The sequence below is a fragment of the Triturus cristatus genome, chromosome 7 (genome assembly GCF_964204655.1).
Source record: "Triturus cristatus chromosome 7, aTriCri1.1, whole genome shotgun sequence".
NCBI classification, from domain to species: Eukaryota; Metazoa; Chordata; class Amphibia; order Caudata; family Salamandridae; genus Triturus; species Triturus cristatus.
Window position 1 is genome coordinate 481,195,304 of NC_140590.1, and position 21,950 is coordinate 481,217,253.

The window sequence follows — 21,950 nt, forward strand, 5'->3', positions numbered from 1 at the left end:
GTGTGACACCCACTGAGAGCTTTCCCATGGCAAAGACGGGCTATACCAAAAGTACCCTCCATGATGTATCCAACATAAACATACTCTATTTGATTGGTGCCTCATTTAAATACTTCAAGGGGAAGTGAAGAGCAATGAGCATTTTTATCAAAGGCAAAACTGGCAAAATCCAGCAGCATATTAACAGTACAACTGTGCCCAACATCGCCCTGGCAGTTCCAATCACCAATGTACCCACTTGGATGACCTCCCATCCTCTCTTTGCTGAAAACCTTTGAGATATTACTGCTAAATAGTAGCTGAAATATTATGATGGTTACAAGTTCTCAAAAGTTTGTTCTTATTCAGGGTTTCATATTACATTGCAAGCTCAGAGCAAGAATTTTGAGTAATGCTATGCATTATCTCTAGAGCTCCATAAAGTAAGAATGCAGAAAAAAGATTTGGGAACGTCATTGGTCCACTCATGATAGTCTATTGGGGAGATCGACAAATCGCTCTAGCTTCTCATCTTTTGTTATATTCTACCCAGGCATGAAAACATTACACCCATCCCCAGAGAAGGTCACTGTCTCTCTCCACCCATCTGCATCACACTCTAAACCTAATGCACTGTCTACATGGTAATCAACCCTGGCCCCCACCTTTCCCGGACAGCACACAAGCTAAAGACCCGTCTAGCAACATACAACACAAAGCAGCATCACATGTCTGGAATTTAGACAATGGGAATAGAGAAAACAAGTGGACAGGCATTCTCCTACTATGCTCCAAGTAGCTATCATACCATCGCAGTGCAGCTCAAATAGGCTCCACCTATTGTCCACTTCCTCACAGAACTGAAGCCCCATTTCATAAAAGCAACACCTCAAGACTGCTTAACCACCAAGTTGCAAAATCATCCAGAAGAGTTCCCACTCTCACCTATATCTTTCCCCTCTCCTATATGTTCCTCCGTCACCATGTAAGCCTCACCAAAGTCCTCAACCACTCTTAATTATCCTCCCAACTCTTGCTAATGTACTCTAGTCTCCCTATGCTCTGCACGAATCATGTACAACACTTCTGGTATACAATCATGTTATGTTAATATGAATGAATGAATGACCGGTATTTATATAGCACGCAACTACTCTGACTGGAGTGTCCGCGCGCTAACAGTTCACATATGGCTGCCTTCCCAGGAGGCTTAGTTCTTAAAAAGCCATGTTTCCAACAGTTGTTTGAAGAGCGGGAGAGTTGTTACTGCTCTCAAAGCTGAGGGCAATTTGTTCCAAGCGTGGGCTCTCAAGAAATAAAAGGACCTACCCCCTCCGCGCACCAGACGGGTTTTGGGGATGCAGGCCAGGTCAGCAGAGGACGATCTGAGTGCTCTAGTGGGTATGTTTTGGCTAACTCATTTCCTAAGGTAAAAAGGCCTCGGTTTCGTCCCCACCCCCAAAGAAGACGATTTCAGACTCCATCAGGAACTCCACCAATTCTTCGGGAAGGTCCGCCTTAAAGCATTCTTCGAAGGGAAACCCGAAACACCAACGGAAGGGACTGGCCTGAAGATCAAATCAAAGTTTACCCCCACCTCGGCCATGACACCCAACGAAGTTCTCACCTTCGAACAGGCGGTCCTGAAAGATGTCTCCGATGCAACTCCTAACCACCATTTTGATAACCTTTCCAAAGAGGAATGGCACATCCTTACCAAGTTTACAGATGACCAGACCATCATTCTTAAACCTGCTGATAAGGGTGGTGCCATCGTTATCCTTGACAGAGGGATCTACGAAGCAGAATGCGAACGTCAACTCTCAGATACCAGATATTATCAACCTATCAACGTGGACCCCACGAAGCGTCTTATGACCAAAATACACAGCTTGACCATTGAAGCTGAAGCAGAAGATTGGATTTCACATGATGAAGCAGTGTTCCTGAACCAAATTAATCCTCGGACACCGTATTTCTACTGCCTTCCGAAGATCCATAAAGGCATCAATCCTCCCCCAGGCCGCCCCATTGTCTCAGGGATTAATTCCCTATTGGAGCCACTGAGCAAATTTTGTGATTTTTTCTTACGACCCCTCGTTACCAAAACTCCTACTTACTTGAGAGACACCATGGAGGTTCTCAATCTGATACAACAGTTTGAATCCCCTGACACCATTGATCTTCTTGTCACCCTCGATGTAGAAGCATTGTATACCAACATACCCCAGGACACCACTTTGACCGTCCTGGAAGATGCTCTACATAGTCTGGATCCATGGCCATTTGTTACTCCTATACCCTTCATTTGTGAATGTGCCCAACTTGCACTCAAAGAGAATTTCTTTGAGTTCAACAACAAACTCTACCACCAAACACAAGGCACATGTATGGGGAGTACATTTACGCCGAGCCTGGCCTGTCTCTATATGGCCAGGTTGGAGGAAGAAAAAATCCAAAATCCATCCAACCCCTTCCAAGATAACATCCTTCTGTGGCGCCGGTACATCGATGACATCCTTATCTTTTGGAGGGGGAGTGCAGATGAATGTGCAGCTTTCTTCGCCTGGATGAATACGATCAACCCCTTCCTTAAATTCACGGGCACCCAATCACATGAGACCATTCCCTTCCTGGACCTTTCCATATCCCTCATAAATGGCTGTTTGCTAACAACAAATTACAGAAAGCCCACTGATAGGAATAGTCTCCTACTCTATCAGAGCCACCATCCTAAAGCATTGAGGGACAACCTCCCTGTGGGACAGTTCCTACGACTGAGAAGGAACTGTAACACCCTCACTGAGTTCGAAGCCCAAGCGGCCATCCATAAAAAGAACTTGATTGCCAGGAAGTACCCTATCAGCACTATTAAAACAGCGCAGAAAAGGGCTAGGAATAATCATCGCGATGCCCTGTTGGAAACCCAAGCGAGACCAGAGAGTACTGCCTTAACGTGCGTTACTTCCTTCACCCCTCTTTCCAACAATATCCAGAGGATAGTGAAAAGACATTGGAAAATACTGAAAACGGGCTCCTTTGACCCTGGTCCGCTTCCCCTGTTTGCGTTTAAACGCACCCAGAATCTGAGAGATATTCTAGTACATACCCATGCTAGAAATAATGTAAAACTACCAGAGACCCTTTGGTCTTTACCTCCAGTTGTAGGTCATTTCCCATGCGGTTCATGTACCTCCTGTCCCCAAACTAAACCGATGAAAGAGCTGGATCTGGGACTACCTACACCATGGCAGTTGAAACGTCATACGAACTGCAATTCTAAAAACTGCATTTACCTACTCACCTGCCCCTGCGGACTCCGATACATAGGCATGACCACAAGACCTGTAAAAACCCGTATCGGGGAACACAAGAGCACGATACGGTGCAAAAAAACCCAGACCAGGCTGCAGACCCACTTCCTGGAACTCAACCACCCCCCTGACAGCCTCAGCTGGACCGTGATTGATCACAATCCTTTATGGACACCGGCTACCCTGTTCAAAACTGAACAACGTTGGGTCTTCAGACTCAGATCTAATGTCACCGGTCTCAACGACGACATCCCATGGAGCTCCCTCCTCCCATGACACCCGGCAGAGCATCCTACTTCCTGCCATCCGCCCTATGCACTACATTGACCCCCAACGGGACCAGGGTTTGACCTCTTTCCAGTCACACGCCTCCACTTTATAGTAGCGAGTCTTAGATTGACCGTAGACATTCACAGTAGATATTTACTATGCTCTGTTTCCCGACAGCTTATCACGATATGCATTTACTATGCGTGTTTGTGACTAACTACGACTCGCAGTATGACAATCCTGAGTAATGCCTATCCACTGGTGGGGCCCATCATACCATCCCCACCATAGCCCCCACACATTCCGCCTTCGGGCAACTCTGAGTTGGGTCATCGCACAGCCTCATCATATGACACACCGAGACCAGCCCCCATCTGTTTCTTGTACCCAGCCCCCGCTTGATAACTTACCCAGACCAAGAAATGAGAGTATTTGAGCAGACTTACACACTCAAAAGTATTGCCATGGACCTGTTCCATCATGGCTGCCCCAGGTACATAAATGCCTGGTGCTGGTATGAGGACGCGATTTTCCGTCCGATTTTTTGGAACCTTTAAGTTCATCTTGTAATACAGTCTCCTTTGTGATACTCTTAGACTAGTCTCCCTAGTCTCTTTACATCCAGTTATCCATACAAGGACACTATTGTATCGGAACAAGCCGACAGTTTCATTAGTGTGATGCGGACCTATCCATCATGGCCGCCACCTCTAGGGACCTATTAGTCTCTCCTCAGTCTCTACCATACACCCATTTGACTCACTTCCGGAACCACGGGCATTCAATTAACTCTCCGCATATAATGAGCTTCCACACTACACAAGCTACCGGCGATCCTGGAGGCACCTTAGGTTTACGGATCAGTTTTCCCGGGGCTCATGTAAGTGCAGGCAGAACTCTGCTGCTACCCTCTGACTTGTTTAGCTCCATGCACCAGATGACACATGCTCCGTTATCTGCATTCAACTGTCTGTTTTTTTCCCCCGTGTGAGAGGATATAGATACAGCTCGATTTCTATCTAAACACATGGTTTTTCTCCAGCTGTTGCCCCCGCCCCAGTTGGTCTCTTTCCGGTACAGCCTGGACCCACATAAACGCGGGTAGGATTTCTGTCTCCAGAACCATTTCCACGTTTTTTAGAGCATAAGTTTGTTACATTTACACGGCCACCTAATATTGGCACTTTTTGGTATGGTTATTGTCGTTCCCTACTCACCTTACGCCATAGCGATATGTAACGCCTACACCAGTACTTCATTGGCGGTCGTACCTCTGGCACTGTGACACCCCCATCAAATCTGACGACGTTATTTAATTTTTTTGAAGTTGCCATGCTACCTTGCTCCATGCTGTTTTTACGATGGCCTGACTCCCACGCATGATCATAGCACTGAAAAGCCTTGCACTCCTTGTCATCCACGTGCTATGCTCTCCACCAAGCAGACGTGCATGATCACCACACCTACATAGTTTACAGAGCTACGAGTTTATCTTGTTCTTGCCCCAATGAGGGCTTGGTTGTACCCATCCCGACCCCCTTTTCTCCACTGGCATTAGGTGCAACCCCTCCACCAGCATGTTTTTGAGCCAGTCCGCTCTCCACACTGGTGACTTGTACCATGACCCTGGATATAGCGATGACCTCCTCATTACGCTTCCTTTTGTCTCCCCTTTTTCCTTTAGGTTCGACGTATGGGACACGAATAGTACGTGTTCCCTCAACTTACGATGGGATTATAGGATACACTTGTTCCTGTATCTCGATTTTTCCTCTTCTTCACTAAGGTCCTGACGAAGCGCTAAGGATCCACTAGGGACCACGGGCAGCGCGAAACATGTTAACCACCCACTTCACATCCTCACTCTCACTCTCGAACCTCACACACGGGTTGAGAGTAGTAGGATTGCCTACCTTTTTTCCCCCTACTCATTACAGTGCTATTTAGGCACTACTCCCCGTTAGATTTTAGCCAGACCCGACGGACTCACTAATAAACCATTTTGGGGTACCAGAGGGTCTTTTTAGCCTCACCACGTCATTCACTATCCCCACACACCCGCATGCACAACTACGGCTACTCCAATAAAAGATCTCCGACAGAGAGCCCTCTTGAAGGGCTCGTGAGGGACTGCAGCGCCACCCCCACGAGGAGCTTCGCCCTATGATGATGCTTTGCACCCGCAAGGGTGTGTGAGGGCACTTGTAACACCATCCAGGAGTATCTGGTCTACACCACATACACAACCACGAACCGCTTCCCTGTTGCTCTGTCAGTCTTACCTCTCAGGCAGAAGACCATACCGGTACTGTCTTTCTTAGGAACTGTTACCCCATTGTTTGTGTAGGCGCGCCCATGCCATGATAGGCTTTGAAGAGAATAACCACGGCCTTACATTTTATCCATTCCCTCACTGGGAGCCAGTGTAAGGACTTAAGGTGGGGGGGTTCATGTGTGACCTGGGTTTCAGTTTGAGAATCGCCCATGCTGCTGAATTTTGCACTACCTGCAGGCGCTGGAGAAGATATTCCGGTAGTCCCAGATAGAGGAAATTGGCATAGTCCAATCTGGATGTAATCAGCGCCTGTACCACTGTCTTCCTGGAGTCACTGGGAAGAAGTGGCAGGAATTTGATTTAATATCGTGCACGAATGACCCAGAGAGGGGTATCTCGGCGCTGAAGCATATCACCAGCAGGGAAAAATCAAGAGTTAGAAAAGCACTGTCTTGAGCATCTTTCTGAATTCGCAATGATCTAAATACATATGAATGTAGTAAGGCAGTTCATTCCAGTAAGAGGGGGCCAGACAGGAAAAATACCTCTTCCCCACTCTAGCCTTTCTGATGCAAGGGACAGTGAGCAAGACTTTGTCGCTGGATCTCAAAATCCTAACTATGTTTAAGCTTCTGGATGTGGTACTTGGGACCTTTCCCTGCTAGCGACATATGAGTAAGGCAAAATATTTTGCAAATTATTCTCTTCCTTACAAGCAGCCAATGCAAAACCTCAGAAGAGGAGTGGAAGCTGTACCAGAGGGAAGATTGCAAATGAGATGTGTTTTGTACAACTTGAAGTTTTGAAAGTAAAGTCATTTGCAGAAGCAAATAAAGCGTTGCCATAATCAAATCTTTCTACAATGAGTGCCCGTTCATTTTTAATCCTGATGTGAGAAATAGGGTTATTAGTTTGCAGGAAGCGAGGCCTGGAAAAGTAATAGGTCCACAATTTCTCCTTACTGAGAATCAAGCACCCAATTGTAGCACGTGACTCTCTGAGCAGAGCAAGCAGAACAGTCTAAGGTCTACTCATGGGAGGTGGTGTGGGCTAGTGATCATATTGATCACCACTCCTTGGCACGCAATAATTACACTCAATAAATGATTGTTCAGTCAGTGCTTTTTCTTTGAAAAAGGAAAAGTATATTTACTACACACACACAGTACTAAACACTGCACTCATTAACACAAATATACATCGGGCTGATAGAAATACCTTGGTGAAATTCTGAAAACACAATTGACCCCTAAGCGGTCATGACACCCAAATTCACAGTACCCCCATCTACACCAGATAGAACATCACACTATTGGGGTATCACTTTAAAATAAACAGCCAATGGGGTTTGTCAGGGGGGTCATCACCACAACATATAAAATAAGCCTCTTGACTTTGTCAAGGGGTCACCACAATAAAAGACCAATAACCACACAAATAAATACAAATTTTTCAGTGCATTCCTGTCATCAATACATTGTTAATAAAGCATTGAAAAATCAACATAACATTTCTGTGTATTTTTTATACACCTTTAGGCCACACAAACTACAGCCATAGATACAACCACCAGAGCTCGCAGCACTCCCAGGCTTTACAACAACAGTTCTTGCCTTGGAAGTTCTTGAAAAACAATGATAACCACAGAAACATAGGGTCAATTTTACAAAGTTAATCATGGAGTCTACTGCGCTTCTGCAGCCCCCAAACACTATTTGACACTTGACCCCAGGTACTAGCTTACCCTGGGGGTAGAATTCCGGCGCGGTGGAGCGCCATGTGCTCTGCCATTTGTAAGGGAAGGTCAATGATCAAATCCTTTAACAGTGAATATTTGGGCCCCGATGGGCCGGTTTTATTGATCCAAGGCTCATTTTACTCTGGTGGTGAGCTCTAGCCAGCAGGAGCAATTTCTGCAGGCCTCCCAGCCTCAAAATCGGCACATTTTGCAGGGAGAACTTTTCATTGTCTGCCTGTGCCAGCTTTTCTCCTGGCGTTTGTCTCTGGTGCTCATCTACTGCTGGGCACAGAAGTCCAGATCTTCCCCCAAATGGTCCTTAGAGGGTATAAAGTAATCAGCCTCCCTGGTCCTGGAGAGACCCCCCCGGTCCTAGGGTCAACTGTGGGCACAGTGATTAGTCCATCACAGAGCTGATCTTTCCAGCTCTCCATAGTGTTGCAGCTGCTGCTCAATTCCAGTGTCCAATCTTTCTCTCCCTTGTGCATGAGTTTTTAAATGGGGTTGGAACGTTCTACATGCCAGGCACCTCTGGCCAATCCCAGGGTACTACATCACCCCTCTGCCCCTGTCCCAAACCTCCTGTACAGCATGCCGGGACAATTCAAAATGGTGCAGTCAATAGGTCTGTGTTCTCCTCTATTCTGGGGGCCTCAGCTCTGCTCCTAGCTGACATCACTGCCAGGAACATTACCACTAAAACTTCAAAGGTGAGCTCTCTCCTGTGTTGGGTCTGGAGATCTCGGCCTCCTCCTTTGTTCAGTGGCCTGGGCTGGCCCAATCCTGGAATACATAATTTCCAGCTGCAGATTTTGTTCCCCACCCTTCCTTCTCAAAAGCTGAGTGGTGCACTGTGAATTACTCCTTTTGTGTGGGAGAGGTCATTTTTGTCTCTGCTGAGGAGCAAAGAAATTATCTTTCCCAGGCAGGGTAGCAAACACTTGAAATTTGATCCTCAGCTGAGCTAAAGAAATATGAGAATTCTGGACAACCTATAAAATATACAAATAGTTTCTGGGGACCAGCGTATTCAAATGTGGCACACATGTATCATCCCAGTTGCATATCTTACAGGACTTTGTAAGCCTATAGGAAGGGAACTGCACTTTAAGGCAGGTTTCACCCTAAGTGTATCATATGGAGACTCTACAGATAAACCAGTAACCCTTAATGACCTTACTTATGAGTGCCAACTAATATTATGAGGCCGAACCCAGGACAGCATCTAACATGGCCCCTCTGTGCCAGGCTACCTATGCGCAGTTAGTGGGCTTCGAATGACGGTAGTCTCACAGGTGCTGCCCCCACGAGCGTGCACCCATGTTCATCTGTAACCAGCTAAGTGCACCTTCCCCTAACTACATCACAGTACCCTTATTTTAAAAGTTGGACACTGGCTGGTAACATGCACAGGACATTTACCATTTGACTACCATGGGTGAGTTACAAGTAGTGAGACTCACCCACAGTACAACGTCTAAAATCAGGTGATCAAAAAGCAAACAATCTGGACATATGTAGCGCTAGAGGCACTCTTGTGGACTGACACCCTGTGATGACCTTTGACTACCATTATTTTAATTGACTTTGGTGTGTTATTTTATCCTAGCCTGAATGTATGACGTACTACATTTGCCTTGTTTCTCGTAAGGGTTTCTTTCTTGTAATCTTGCAGTCTTTCAGTGGGAGCTGTCACGGAGTAGAAAAGTCTTGCCAAGAACAGAACGTATGGGATGTGCATTTGAAAGCATGAGAGAGAGGTGTGTGTGGAATGTACTTTTTGGTCTCAAAGTGCAGTGTTATGAGCAGTGGTGCACAAATGCGCACTGTGTGGTACTTTGAGAGATGAAGTATGTGATGCTTTAAGCAGTGGTGCACAAATATGCATTGTGTTGTACATTGGTAGTATTATTAAGTTCTTACGATTGGCTTTGAAATGGCCTCATGTCATCCTGAATTCTGACTCTGCCTGGCTTGAGCTTTATCTGCGCGCACAGCCACACTTACAAGTTGTTTAAGTTAATCACGTTCAAGCATTGTTTTTGTGAGAGATTGTTTAATGTACCCTGGAAGGCTTTTGTGAGCTTCCTCAAGGTAAAGACTGGACCATGCGAGAATGTAGAGGGGATGTGGGAACTCCTTCTGCCATGGAATGCTTGCTTGGAAGCTGGCCAGTCCTAAAAGGATTCCTTTGGCACAGGGGGGTAGATTCTCAAACCTTTTAGTGTGTGTTTTGAGATTATAAAGCTGAGGGTAGTTGACTTAGAAACCGGGATTTTGGAATCCTTAAGGGGACGGACGCTTCTACTTCGGTACAGCAGGAATCCTGGTTGCTGAGGCACTTATCCCTGGCTGTTAATCCCCCGGTCAGGAGTGGGCCAAGATGCAGTGTTTGCACCAGGTGAAGTGTTGAGTTTTTATTATTGCCATTGTGATGCGTGGTTCCAGTGGCTGTGGTCATTTGAGGTGTTTTCTTTATGATGTGTGAATAAGTGAGGTGGACATCCAAAGTAATCATTGGATGGATTCAGTGTACATATCTTTCTGATCTCTTGCAGGACATCCCATTATATCTGCTTGAGTCTTATCTCATATTATTTGCTTCTTGTTTATTCATTAGTATTATTCAAGCATTTAACTGTTGCATTTACCAAGTGTGTTATTATTGCATGCATATAAATATATATGTATCTCTATATGTATTTGAATGTTGTGCATTTGGCATCAGGAAAAGCCTTTCTGTTAGAGAGCATTGAGTAAAATAAAACCCCATGCCTTATTCTAAAAAGAGTCTTTGCATTTTGGAAATAAAAACCTTTTCTAAAGGTGTTGTTGTGTTATGTCTCCTGTTTCGCCGTGGGTTTGAGCCACCATGTGGGAGATTCTGTATAATCTGAAAGGCGAAGCAAGACAGCATCCTAAATAGGAGGAACCCATTTGCAATTCCTGAGAATAGGGAAGAGGCATTAGAGCTGTGGAGTAACACAAATGGCCTAAAGCGTGGGAATACTAAAGAGCAAGACCCTTTGCATTGATCTACCTTTTTTGAAGTGAAATCTTCCATACAAAATGAGAAAGGTCCAAAACTCTGTTGTCAGACTCAACATCAGTTCTTAGAAGGCTCTATTGTCTTTTACTTCAGGCCTCCCTCAAAGGCAAATTGCTGCATTTCAAATATACAAAAGGTTATCAGGGAGTTGCCCACCTAATCATCAGTAAGATTACGCCATAGTCCCCAGAATGATCCTCTTGATCTGTGAATTCTTCCCAAAGGTTCATCTAAACACACAACTGCAGTTGACAGACATGCCCCCTAAGATAACAAATCTATGGCTCACCAACTGTAAAACATCCTGCCTCAGCCCCATCTTCTTCATAAAACCCCGCAAAACCTACTTCTATACCGAAATGAGTTGCCTCCATTTATAACGGATCCTACCCAAACAGACCTCTGTGTTGAAGGGGTGCTGTGTTGGGTATCTTGGTATTACATGCTCAATGTACAGAATACATTTGATAATGAAAATATGTGGTGTAAAGGAAATGCATCGTGTATGTTTTAATGAACTATACATTCTGGAAATAATTAGAGAAAGAAATACAAAGATGGTTAAATCATTGGTGATCAAAATTGGCTGAGGTGGTCCAGATCAATGGTGAATTTGCATTATATCCGCATGAGATAAATATGCATACAGTTATATTAAATGTGAATTATTTACATTGTCATTGGTCATCCTGAAATGATGGCATGGATCTGGACAGAGAGACAATCGACTGTAAGTGTACCTAATGGTTTAGTACTCAAAAGCACAATTCATTTTTAGTGTCATGGCAAGCCCTGGTACTATAAACAGTTCTAGCAGCTTTACCAGTCACCTTATATTGGTTATTCATAGAGGAGCGAAAGGACCTTATCTTCTGCAGATCATTCTCCCAACAGGTTTATAATCTACAGTGAGTTTTATATGAGTTATCTTGTGCATGCAGAAACTCACTCACCGTACATACATTCACTAATCCCAAAAGGTTGTTCTCAAAAACATTAGCAATATAAAAATTATATATTGTAATTGCATTTACATAGTGCTTACTACCCGTGATTAGGTATTGGAAGACTTTACACTAGACAGCACACTGCTGCGGAACCCAGGGTTAGTGATTAATCCAGTGGTTATTTGATTGTTGTTGGTTATTGAGATTAGTCATATGCTCTAAAGGAGATCGTTCCATGCATGTATTCTAGTGTCTTTGTGATAGATTAAATTAGTAGGAGTTAAGTATGAACATTAGTGGGGAGTTATGTGAGTTCACGTAGATGGTTGATGGAATTAGTAGATGAGCTAGGGAAGATTAGGTATGACTAAGTAGGATGGTATGGCTTTCAAAGGAGGACAGGTTATTATCTTTGAGATGAAGTATGGCCAATTTGCAGAAACAGAATAGAGATCAATGAAACCATGAACATGACTTAGACTAGGATGTTCTAGGGTAGAGGAGGCATGCAGTTGATAGATCGTAAGGAGAGGGTCATGCAAAGGAAAAAAGAGAACGGACAATCGGACATCTTAAGTCAAGGTCAAATTTTTCATGCAGTGTTTTAGTAACAGAGTACACCTCTGAGAAAGTATACAGTCTGAGGATGTACAACTGTAGAAAGGTACATCATTATTTGCATGCAAGATGGTACTATCTTAGGTGCTTTTGGTAGGCCCTGGAAACAGGCCCATAGTCTGGACCCTACCATGTGATGGGGTAAGGATAGCTTCCCAGACAGTGGAAGTGTATTGCATGTATTCCTGTAACTGGGATAAGGACACTAAGACACTTAAGTGAGGAAGGAGGGACCAGGTCACCTTTAGAAATTCCAAGAGACCCTTTGTTTTCAAGGATGCAAATTGGTCTTCCTGAGGAATGTTATTTGGGGAATGCAGGGGTGAGGGGTGGTATTGCAGATTCTGCTTCTCAAGGAGAGAACGTTTCCAGGCCTGTCCTTTGTCTGTCTTCAATTGCTGCTTCAGTGAGATATCACACTATATTTTGCCTATGTTGAGGGTGTTCCAGCTTGGAGTCAGCCTGAGTGCTTCCTGCTGTGAGAAGAATCACTTTACACAAAGGCTGTCTCAATGACAGCTTGAGAAACTAACTTCAAATGGAACCACCCCACCACAATGTGCACTTTACAGACTAAAAATAAATTTTATCGCAAAGGAAAGTGAAAAATAAGTTAAAAAGCAACTATTGACAAAATACTGTCTATGCCTACAAAACTAGAGGGAGGATAATGTGCATGTCCACCAATTGATGCTAACCTCCTTAACATACACTAAAACTGGTGATGATAATACTAGTAACAACAACAAAAGTAGTATTATGACAGACCATTTACATAGCACCCAACACAAACTGAAAGACTCCTTGGTGCTTTAATAGTAGATAAGATTACCGAATTTAAGGAATAACAAATTGCAAATATATGATGACCAATGATAAAATAAACATGCATTCTGGGACACATGGATGAGGAAAATCATAAGATACTATGATGAAACCCTATACATAGAGCAGGACCAGGCATGGATAAGCATAGTTTTCAAACTGAGCAAATAAGGCTTTTGCTGAAGCAGAGGTAGAAAAACCTACAGACTGATGTCAAATCCTTACCAGATCCCCTGATTTCTTCACTGGGGTTGGGTTTGTCTACCGGAATTGAAGATGTGAAATGCTCAAAGATGGTGTCTGATGTTATCTCTTGATACTCCGGGCAGGCTTGTACCAACATCTCCAGCTCAGGGTGTTCATCAGTCCTATAGGTGTAGTGAGATTCAGGGATGGAGACACAGTCATCTTCTGTGGTACGTATCTCTGAAAACAGCGATAACCAGAAAGATTGTACCCTTGTAAACACAGGAACTCTAACCAGTAGTATTTAAATGGCAAAGATGATTAGAACTTAGCTTGTCACTTGAATGGCAGCAGTATATATCTTTTTTTGACACTCCGTTAAATATCAACGCAAAACATTTAACCTCATTATCGAGGGCGAAAGATGAAATTGGGCACAGACTTGGTGGTGGATCAATTGGCTGCCGTTTCCCACACACAGATGGATCACAGGAAAGTAGGGATAATTCCCAGCAAGACTAGGCTTCAGAAACCATGACAGAACTTGGGCAGAACCTGTCACATCAAGTGAACCTACAAAATGGGTAGTGCATCTAGTGAACTTGTCATGCCTTCCTGTTCACATTCAACATATTTTCGCTCTGTCATGCCTCTTACACACAGGCAGAAAACAATGCCTTTAACGGTATATGTTTTTTGGGGGAAATTCAGCATCTGCCATTTCCATGTCCTCATGGTCTTCCATGATGACATGGAAATGGCAGATGCTGAATTTCACAAAAAAACATATACCGGTAAAGGCATTAGTTTAGGAGCATACATACATCCAGAGTAACTAAAATACAGTGGGGTCAAACATATACCTGAAAAATCCACCTCGCATCTCATTCACGCCTCCAGTTTCTGCACAACATTAATTTTCTAATGAAAATATTCAAACCATCTAAAGCATACTAACACTAGGTGTAGACCATCATCTCAAAGAAAAATAATGCAGCTATTGCTCCTGAAAGTATAAAATGGTGACAAGTATGAGGTTTTCCCAACTAGGCAAAACAAGTTCTAGGGTTATTTGTGACCAATTTGAGAGGGGACGTTGCCTAGCAGTTATATCTGGAGTCTCCCTTTTGTTTTGTGATGGGGTAAGGTTAATTTGCATATTATTGGTTCCATTTTTTAGTGACGGAGACGAGCTAAAACAAGCATTGTTAATGCCAATAGGTTTAGATAGTGCCTCCTTAGTTAACGATGGGTTTGGGTAGTCAATAAGTCATCACACATGCACTTTGCCACTCATCTTAAAAGTTGTGCCTCCATTCATTCCCCACTGACTCATTTTTGCATCTGCTTACACAACCACAATAAACTCAAACAAGATAAATAATAAGAAAAACATAGAATAAAACATGCAGGCATATGGTTGCAATAACAAATAAAATTAAACATTGTAATGGTATTGTACATGGGTTTCATGGTTTGAATATTAAGCATGGCTGCTTTTCGAACTAATGTGTTCACTATTTTTGAAAGGTAATACCAGTGACAGTTGGTAAGGGGATGGTGGTACAGGTGCAGGGGCTGGAGGGGGTTAGAAAAATAATAAATAAACAAGAAGACTTACCTGCTAGTCGCCAGCCGTCCCCTCTCCTCCATCCTCACTGTATCCTGCCTCCCAGAAGCACCCAGGCTCACAGACTCCCTTAGCCAATCACAACACTGCTGTCATCAGCAGAACTGAGTTCTGCCAGTTTTGTATATTTTTGGCAGCAAATGTTTATGAAGTTCCTGATTTATGAATGTACAATTTCTGTTCAATTTTTTTTCCTACAAGTTCACATTTTGTAGAGGTTTGTCTATGCACAATGGCATTCCAATAGAAAATAACACCACATACCTAACTCAAGAATCTCTTAAATCCTGATTCAGCTGATGAAGGGCTTTAGAAGCTCAACCAGGATTCTGAGCTGTGCAGTAATTCAATGGCCTTTACAATGATACATTTCACCAGTTAAAACCTGGTGGAATATGCCTGCGGAAAATACCGCAGATTTGAGAAAATACATCTGGGAATGGATGAAGAAAGAGTAACCCATCGGTTGTTCCTCAGTGTGTGACACTGGAAATAGTGTGGTAATATAACACTATGGAATCACCGCACCCCACATAAATTTCACGTGCTGTATTTCCACATGGAGACATAAAGGCCTAACTGTTCTTAGCAAAGCACATGCAGAGACCCTCCTTTACCACAAACCACAGGATACTCAGATAATTAATATTCTGTTTATTGGATGATAGCTCAGATACAGCCTACATCTAAGCGGCCAGCCTGCTACCCCAGCGTATTTGAATACCAACATTCTGATCAGAATATAGAATTTCAGACAACAGCAGAGCTAATGATGTAGTGTTCCTACGTACATGTCATAACGTGGTTGATGGAGATCTTCCTGCGGCGATTCCTCAGTCCACGAAGATGGTGTGTGGGTCCTGGTTGCAGGGTTGACGTCGCACAAAGTCCTCTCCTGTCTGTCCAAAGTCCAGTCACCCGGTTTAAAAGTCACAGACTAATACTACCTGGGTCAATAACTCGCCTTCCAGGGGTCCCAGCAGCTCTCCAACAGCACTCCTGGGCTCAGCGAAGTGTGTTGGGTCTCGGTCTCTGGCACTGCACTGTGGAAGTGGTAGCAAATTGAATATGTTGGGATACCAACTTGCACCATAAGGCCTCTTCAGCTGTTAAGAACAGGAGGCCAATCAGCTGGCCCCTGGAGTCTCCTGGCTTTGCTGGGCTACAGAGATGACTTCTCCTTGAGCAGGACATGGCAGGCACAGTCCCTTCCTTTGCTAGCCACCAGGTGTAGTCCTCTTTGGTGCAGCCTCTTTTTACTGGTCCCTCGTTGTAGCAGGGCTGTCTTCCTTCAGTCCTTCTTCCAGTAGGTAGTCTGAGGGATGGGTGTGGTTGGTAGCTAATAGGCTACCAGGTTCCCTCCGATCTGGTGCCCACTTCCTGTGGAGTATGGCATCTGGCTATCCCAGGGGGCACTATTCTGCCCACTCTTAAGATGGCGAGACCCCTCTCTCGGTGTTCAGACCTCATCAGACCACCCCCTGTGGTGTTGCTCCCTCAAGGCTATATGTCCCTAGTGAACTGGTTTGGCAACTGGTATCCCCTCTCTGTTCCTCATGCGTAAACAATGGGGCAGCCCTCCTCCCTAGTGTGATACAGCTGCCCTTCAAAGGCGGCTTCTTCTTTGCCTTTTCGGGCTAACACCCAAGTGGGTTCCTGGAGTTGGGAAGTAACACCTTCCTGGCCTGCATTCCCTCATTGTTCTCATTTCTGAGAGTCGTTGGCACGTTTCTCCAGGCAGAAAACTGTCTTGTGGAACAAACTCCATGTGTGCCTGAGAAAGTGCAGGAGTTTCAAAGGCAACTATGTGGCAGCTTTGAAAAAGATGCACACTACAACAAGTTACATTAAATTTGGCTTGTGATACAAGTTGGACTTAAGGTAATGAGTTCTTTGATAACTCGGAGTGCTCACTTTGGTCGCACCGTTCAGGAGTTAGCACACCTGAGGGGTCAGCATGTAAAGCTGTACTCACCAATTGGGCGGCCATGTCTTTCCTCAGTAAAAATAGTACTTTAGCGTGTTTTCTGTCAGGACATGTACAGTACATGTCCTGCCTATGTCATATGTTGCACCCTGCCTTATGACTTGGTAGGCCTGCCAGAGGGGTGACTTACACAGATGTATAGGAGAAGTAATGGATGCTTTTAATGACAAAGTCAGGCTAGCAGTGCATGAATACTCTGCCAGTTTGCAGTGGCAGAATGGGGACTAGTTTTACTTGGGAGACCTCCAAGGTGGCATAACCGTCCTGCAAGCCCTGGGGTACCCTTCTAAATTACATACCCTGTGTACCAGGTTACCATGTATGAGGACTTACTAGGAAGTTCGCCATTTGGGTACAGCCAATTCAACATAAATTTTAGGGTCATGGCACTGGTACTGAGGTTAGATTAGCAGGCCTCAGTGCACTCTCAGAGTCGAAAAACCAGCAACATCAGTTTAAAAACCGGGCACTGACTATACAAAAACAAGCATTGCCTTACATTTGTGAAAATTCCCCCAAAACTTCTGCACCCTTTGTGAATGTTTCTAAAGAACTTTGCAAAATAATGTCACAAATACTTTGTAACTTTAAACACCTTCGGTACTTTGAAGATGTGTATATGACTGTTTGATCCATGGAAACATGTGGAGGATAATTATATTACCTTCTGTTCACACATCAATAATTATCTTGATCGGATCGCCCCGCAGAAAATGATCAGAAGAGGTGGTAAACCCTCAGTGCCGGAGACGGAGGCAGCAGAGACTTGCGGGTGGACCCTCGCCCTGCGCGTCGGACCGCCGGGACCACCTGCGACTACGCCTGGTGACGGCAGTCGAGTCGGGCTGCGGCGCTAGTAGAAGAACTGCAGGGTGAGTGTTTTGCTCCCTGTGGCTGGGGTGTCGGGGCTTCCCATCCGCCCTCACTGACCTGTGATCGCCTAGGGGTTCGGCGGTGCTGTCGGCCTGCGTGGGGGTGCAGGAGGGTGGCTGGGAGGCCCGCAGCACTTCGGGGATAGCCTGGAGGCATATCCTGTCTGTCCCCCCGGGGTGTGCACTGGACCCGGCGTGGGACCTAGTGAAGTCTAAGGCCCGGAAAGCATGGTGGCACCGGGGCCTACGTGGTGACTCTGGGGTGCACCTGGGGGGCCCTTGCCGCCCGTGAGTCTTGGAGAGGCATAGACGCCTGCCCGCTGCGAGACGTGGAGTGGGTCCGCTGGCTCCGCGCTGGCCGGAGCCGCTTGGCTGGGGCCCCCGAACGGCCGCCTCGGCAGTCAAATCGAGCTGCGCGGCCCGGAACTGGTCTGCGGGGTTGGACTGCGCCGCACACGGGGGCCCGGCGAGGGACACTGGAGCGGCGCTTCTAGAGGGACGAAGGACTGCGGGATCCGCCTGCCTCACCATGACGAGGGACAAACCTAGCGGAGGGCCTTCTAAACAGAGCACGCTAGATAAATATGCATGCCCGGGGTCTCTGCCGGGGCGGTGGCCGGGGCCCCGGGTGCCGTGCCGGACAATGCTGCCCTCCTAGCGGCCATCACCCAGTCCAGAGATGCCCTAGATGCCAAAATAGGGGCGGTGGGCTCCGATGTAATGCTGCTGCGCCAGGACCTGCGCAATGCTGTGGCACGTATTACCGAGGGTAGAAGACGTGGTGACTACCCTGCAGCAACGAGTGGCAGCCCTGGAGACTACCCTGAGGGCCTGGCATCTAGGGTTGAGGACGCGGAGGGTCGGGCCCGACGCAACAACCTCCGCTTTGTTGGCTTTCCGGAGGGCTGCGAGTCTGGGAATATGGAGGAGTTTCTCACTCGGTGGCTGGAGGGTTGGCTACCTGCCAGCTCCCTGTCCAATTGCTTTGTGGTGGAGAGGGCGCATAGAGCCCTGATGCAGAAGCCCCCCCCCCGGGCCAGGCCGTGGCCGGTGATAGCGAAACCGCTCAATTATCATGATCGGGATGTGATCCTCAAGCAAGCCAGAGCCCACGAACCCCTGCAGTTTAATAACGCCCGTATCCTCATATTCCCGGACTATACCAAACAAACTCAGCAACTGCGGCAATCTTTCTTCACGGCTAAGGCCCGTCTGCGGGAGCTCAAGCTTCCCTATGCATTGGTCTATCCGGCCCGGCTGCGGGTCGCCTACCGCTCCCGCACGTTCTTCTTTGACTCTCCGGAGGAGGTGTTCACTTGGACGGATGAGACGGTGCGGCATGCGTCCTCACTCTCCACCGGGGAAGGAATCTGACTCTTCCTCGAGCGGGGTGGCCCGTGGCGGGCCTGGTGGCCGGGTAAAGAAGTCTCGCCGCTCGAGGTCCAGAAGGCGGTCCAGGGGTGCGCATACGGGCGGGGGGTCGGTATTGGAACAGGTGATGCCAGCGGACTGATTCTCTTTTATATGTATGGTCATGCCTCTTGGACAGCTATATTCTGTGGCCAGGGGAGCTCTGTTTGGGCTGCCATCCTGATTGGTCTTGCCAAGAAGGGATGGAGACTAGGGGTTAATGGACTGTAGTTTGGGGATCCATTGGTGGGCGTGGGGTGGGACCCCTGTTGGGGTCTGCTGGCACTGCCTGCCGCGACAGGTACTTCTCTGTTCTTGAGGTACGGGGTTGGGGGAGGGGGTTGTAGGGGTTGCATTGGGAATTGTTGCTGTTTTCTTATCGCACTGTCTTATCGTGGGTTGGGGTCGCACTGCGGGACATGTCCTGGACAGCTGGGACTCGTCTGGCCTCTGATGCTTTGCCATGGCCGTCGACACGGGTAGATTGCTGGGTCCCTCGGGGTCCCTGCGCATTTTGAGTTAGAATATCAAAGGTGCGCTGGATAAGATCAAGCGTGGCGCTATCCTTAAGCAGGCCAAACGCGCAGGGGCGGATATCGTGATGCTCCAGGAGACACACCTTATGGGGACGAAGGCACTGTGCTTTCAACGGTTTGGTTATGTGCAGGTGTTCCATGCAGGCTTTGTGCGGGGTTCACGAGGAGTGGCGGTGCTGGTCCATAGGCGAGTTCCCTACAATCATGTAAAAACGTGGAATGATACACAGGGTAGATATCTCTTTTTGCAAGGGGAGTTGTGGGGTGAACCTGTGATCTTTGGGAGCGTGTACGCCCCGCTGCCGCTGTCCTGGAGCTTTGTTAGGAAGCTGATGACTGTATGGGCGGATATACCGAAGGGACTAGCGGTGGTGGGGGGCGACTGGAACGACGTGCCGGATCTGGCCCTTGACAGGCAGAGGCCCGATGGCGCCCCGGCTGGGGGTAGTTCCACCAAACTTCATTCCCTCATGATAGGTCAGGAATGGGATGACCCGTGGTGCCGGTTGCATGGCAGGTCCCCGGGATTCACATACCTTTCGGCGGTCCACGACTCCCTCTCCCGTATTGATTGTATCTTTGTGTCTTGGGACGACGCGGGCAGGGTGGTGGCAGCGGATATGCTCCCCCGGGGGCTCTCGGACCACTCACCGGTGGCTGTTATGCTGCGTGTCGGCCCTAAGCAAGGACCATTCCGATGGCGTCTCTCTGTCTGGAACCTCCAACAAGCAAAATACAGGGCACACATGGTTGACGCCGTAGATCACTATCTGCGGCGTAATGTGGGGACGGTATCGACGGCGGCGTCCCTGTGGGAGGCGATGAAGCCCACGCTCCGTGGGGTTGATATCTCCTACTGTGCCTCAGCACGCAGGGCTCGTAGAGACTCACTTGCGCGGGCTGAGGCGAAGATCTTGGAACTGGAGGAGCGCAGTGGAGGCCGGGGGGGGACGACAGGCCCGCCGCCAATTGTTGCTGGCGCAGCAGGAGCTCTCCTCCCTTTTGCTGGATGAGGCCCGTCAGGCGTGGTTGGCAACCCGCAGCAGAATTTACCAGTGGGGGGACAAATCCAGCAAACTCCTGCATAGACTGTGCCAAGGGGCGACGAGGCCCCTTGCTCTCCCGGGTGTCGTTGGGCCTGATGGAATGCCGATTTCGGACACGTTGGCAAACGCTGAGAGCTTTGCGGAATATTATGCGGACCTCTATGCGCCCCGAGAATGTTTGCCGGCAGAGCTTATTGCCCGGTTCCCGGATGACCTTCCACCCAAGGCCCTGACGGATGAAGTGAGTGCAGATCTTGATCATCCGTTCATGGCGGTCGAACTAAACTCCGCTCTTCAGGAGCTGCAGTCTGGTAAGGCGCCGGGTCCCAATGGATTCCCGAACTAATTTTTTAAGAGATACTCCCAGCAGCTCGGCCCTCATTTTTGCAGGGTGGTAGAAGAGGCCAGGGAGGTGGGTAGCCTGCCCAGAGATTAGCGGCACACGGAGGTGGTGGTATTTCATAAACCCGGCCGGCCCCCTGAGCATCATGCCTCGTATCGCCCCCATCTCCCTTCTCAACGTGGAGGCTAAGGTCTTGGCGAAGGCGCTCGCTAATCGCCTCCGTCCCCACATTTCGTCTCTTGTACTTCCCGACCAGGCTGGGTTTATGCCCCAGCGGGCGACCCGCCACAACATACGCAGGGCACATGCGGCTATAGCGGCTGCGGGTCGCTTGGGAGTACATGCGGCATTATTACTTGCGGATATGGATCGGGCCTTCGATTCCTTGGGCTGGACATATTTGTTTGCCCTCCTATGCCGATTAAATCTAGGGCCTCGTTTTCTCTCCTATCTGACTTTACTCTACACTGACATTACAGCGTCTGTGCGAGTGGCGGGCTCTGTCTCCTCTGTCTTCCCTATTGGTCGCGGCACTAGGCAGGGGTGCCCTCTGTCGCCCTATTTGTTCGCCCTAGCGATGGAGCCCCTGGCTGCGTGGGTGCGGGTTGACGCGCAAGTGTCGGGGTTCGAGTGGGCGGATGGCCTGTCAGATCGTATTGCCCTCTATGCCGACGATGTGCTATTCTTTCTTACGCAACTAGATAGGACTGGCCCGCGGCTGCTACGTATTATGCAGGTGTTTGGGGAAACTACTGGCCTGCATATGAACGAGCGTAAGTCTACCATTTGGGTCCTGGGAAGCGGGGCAGGTCCGGGTGCTTGGGCGTCTGCGGTGCAGGTGGCGAGTGGAGGGTTGAAATATTTGGGAGTGTTCCTGTCAGACGTTAGGTCGACCTCGTGGGAGGGGAACCTGGTGCCGGTGTGG

The 21,950-nt window shown here is 47.5% G+C and overlaps 1 protein-coding gene across 1 annotated transcript in view; it reads right to left on the minus strand.

Annotated features, from left to right (window-relative positions):
- LOC146809950 (F-box and WD repeat domain containing protein 10B-like) overlaps positions 1-21,950 on the minus strand; it is a 203,845-nt gene that overhangs the window by 137,897 nt on the left and 43,998 nt on the right. The window contains exon 2 of the mRNA XM_085616809.1: positions 13,241-13,441. Coding sequence (XP_085472935.1) covers positions 13,241-13,441 — 201 coding nt within the window. The remainder of the gene's footprint in view (positions 1-13,240; positions 13,442-21,950) is intronic.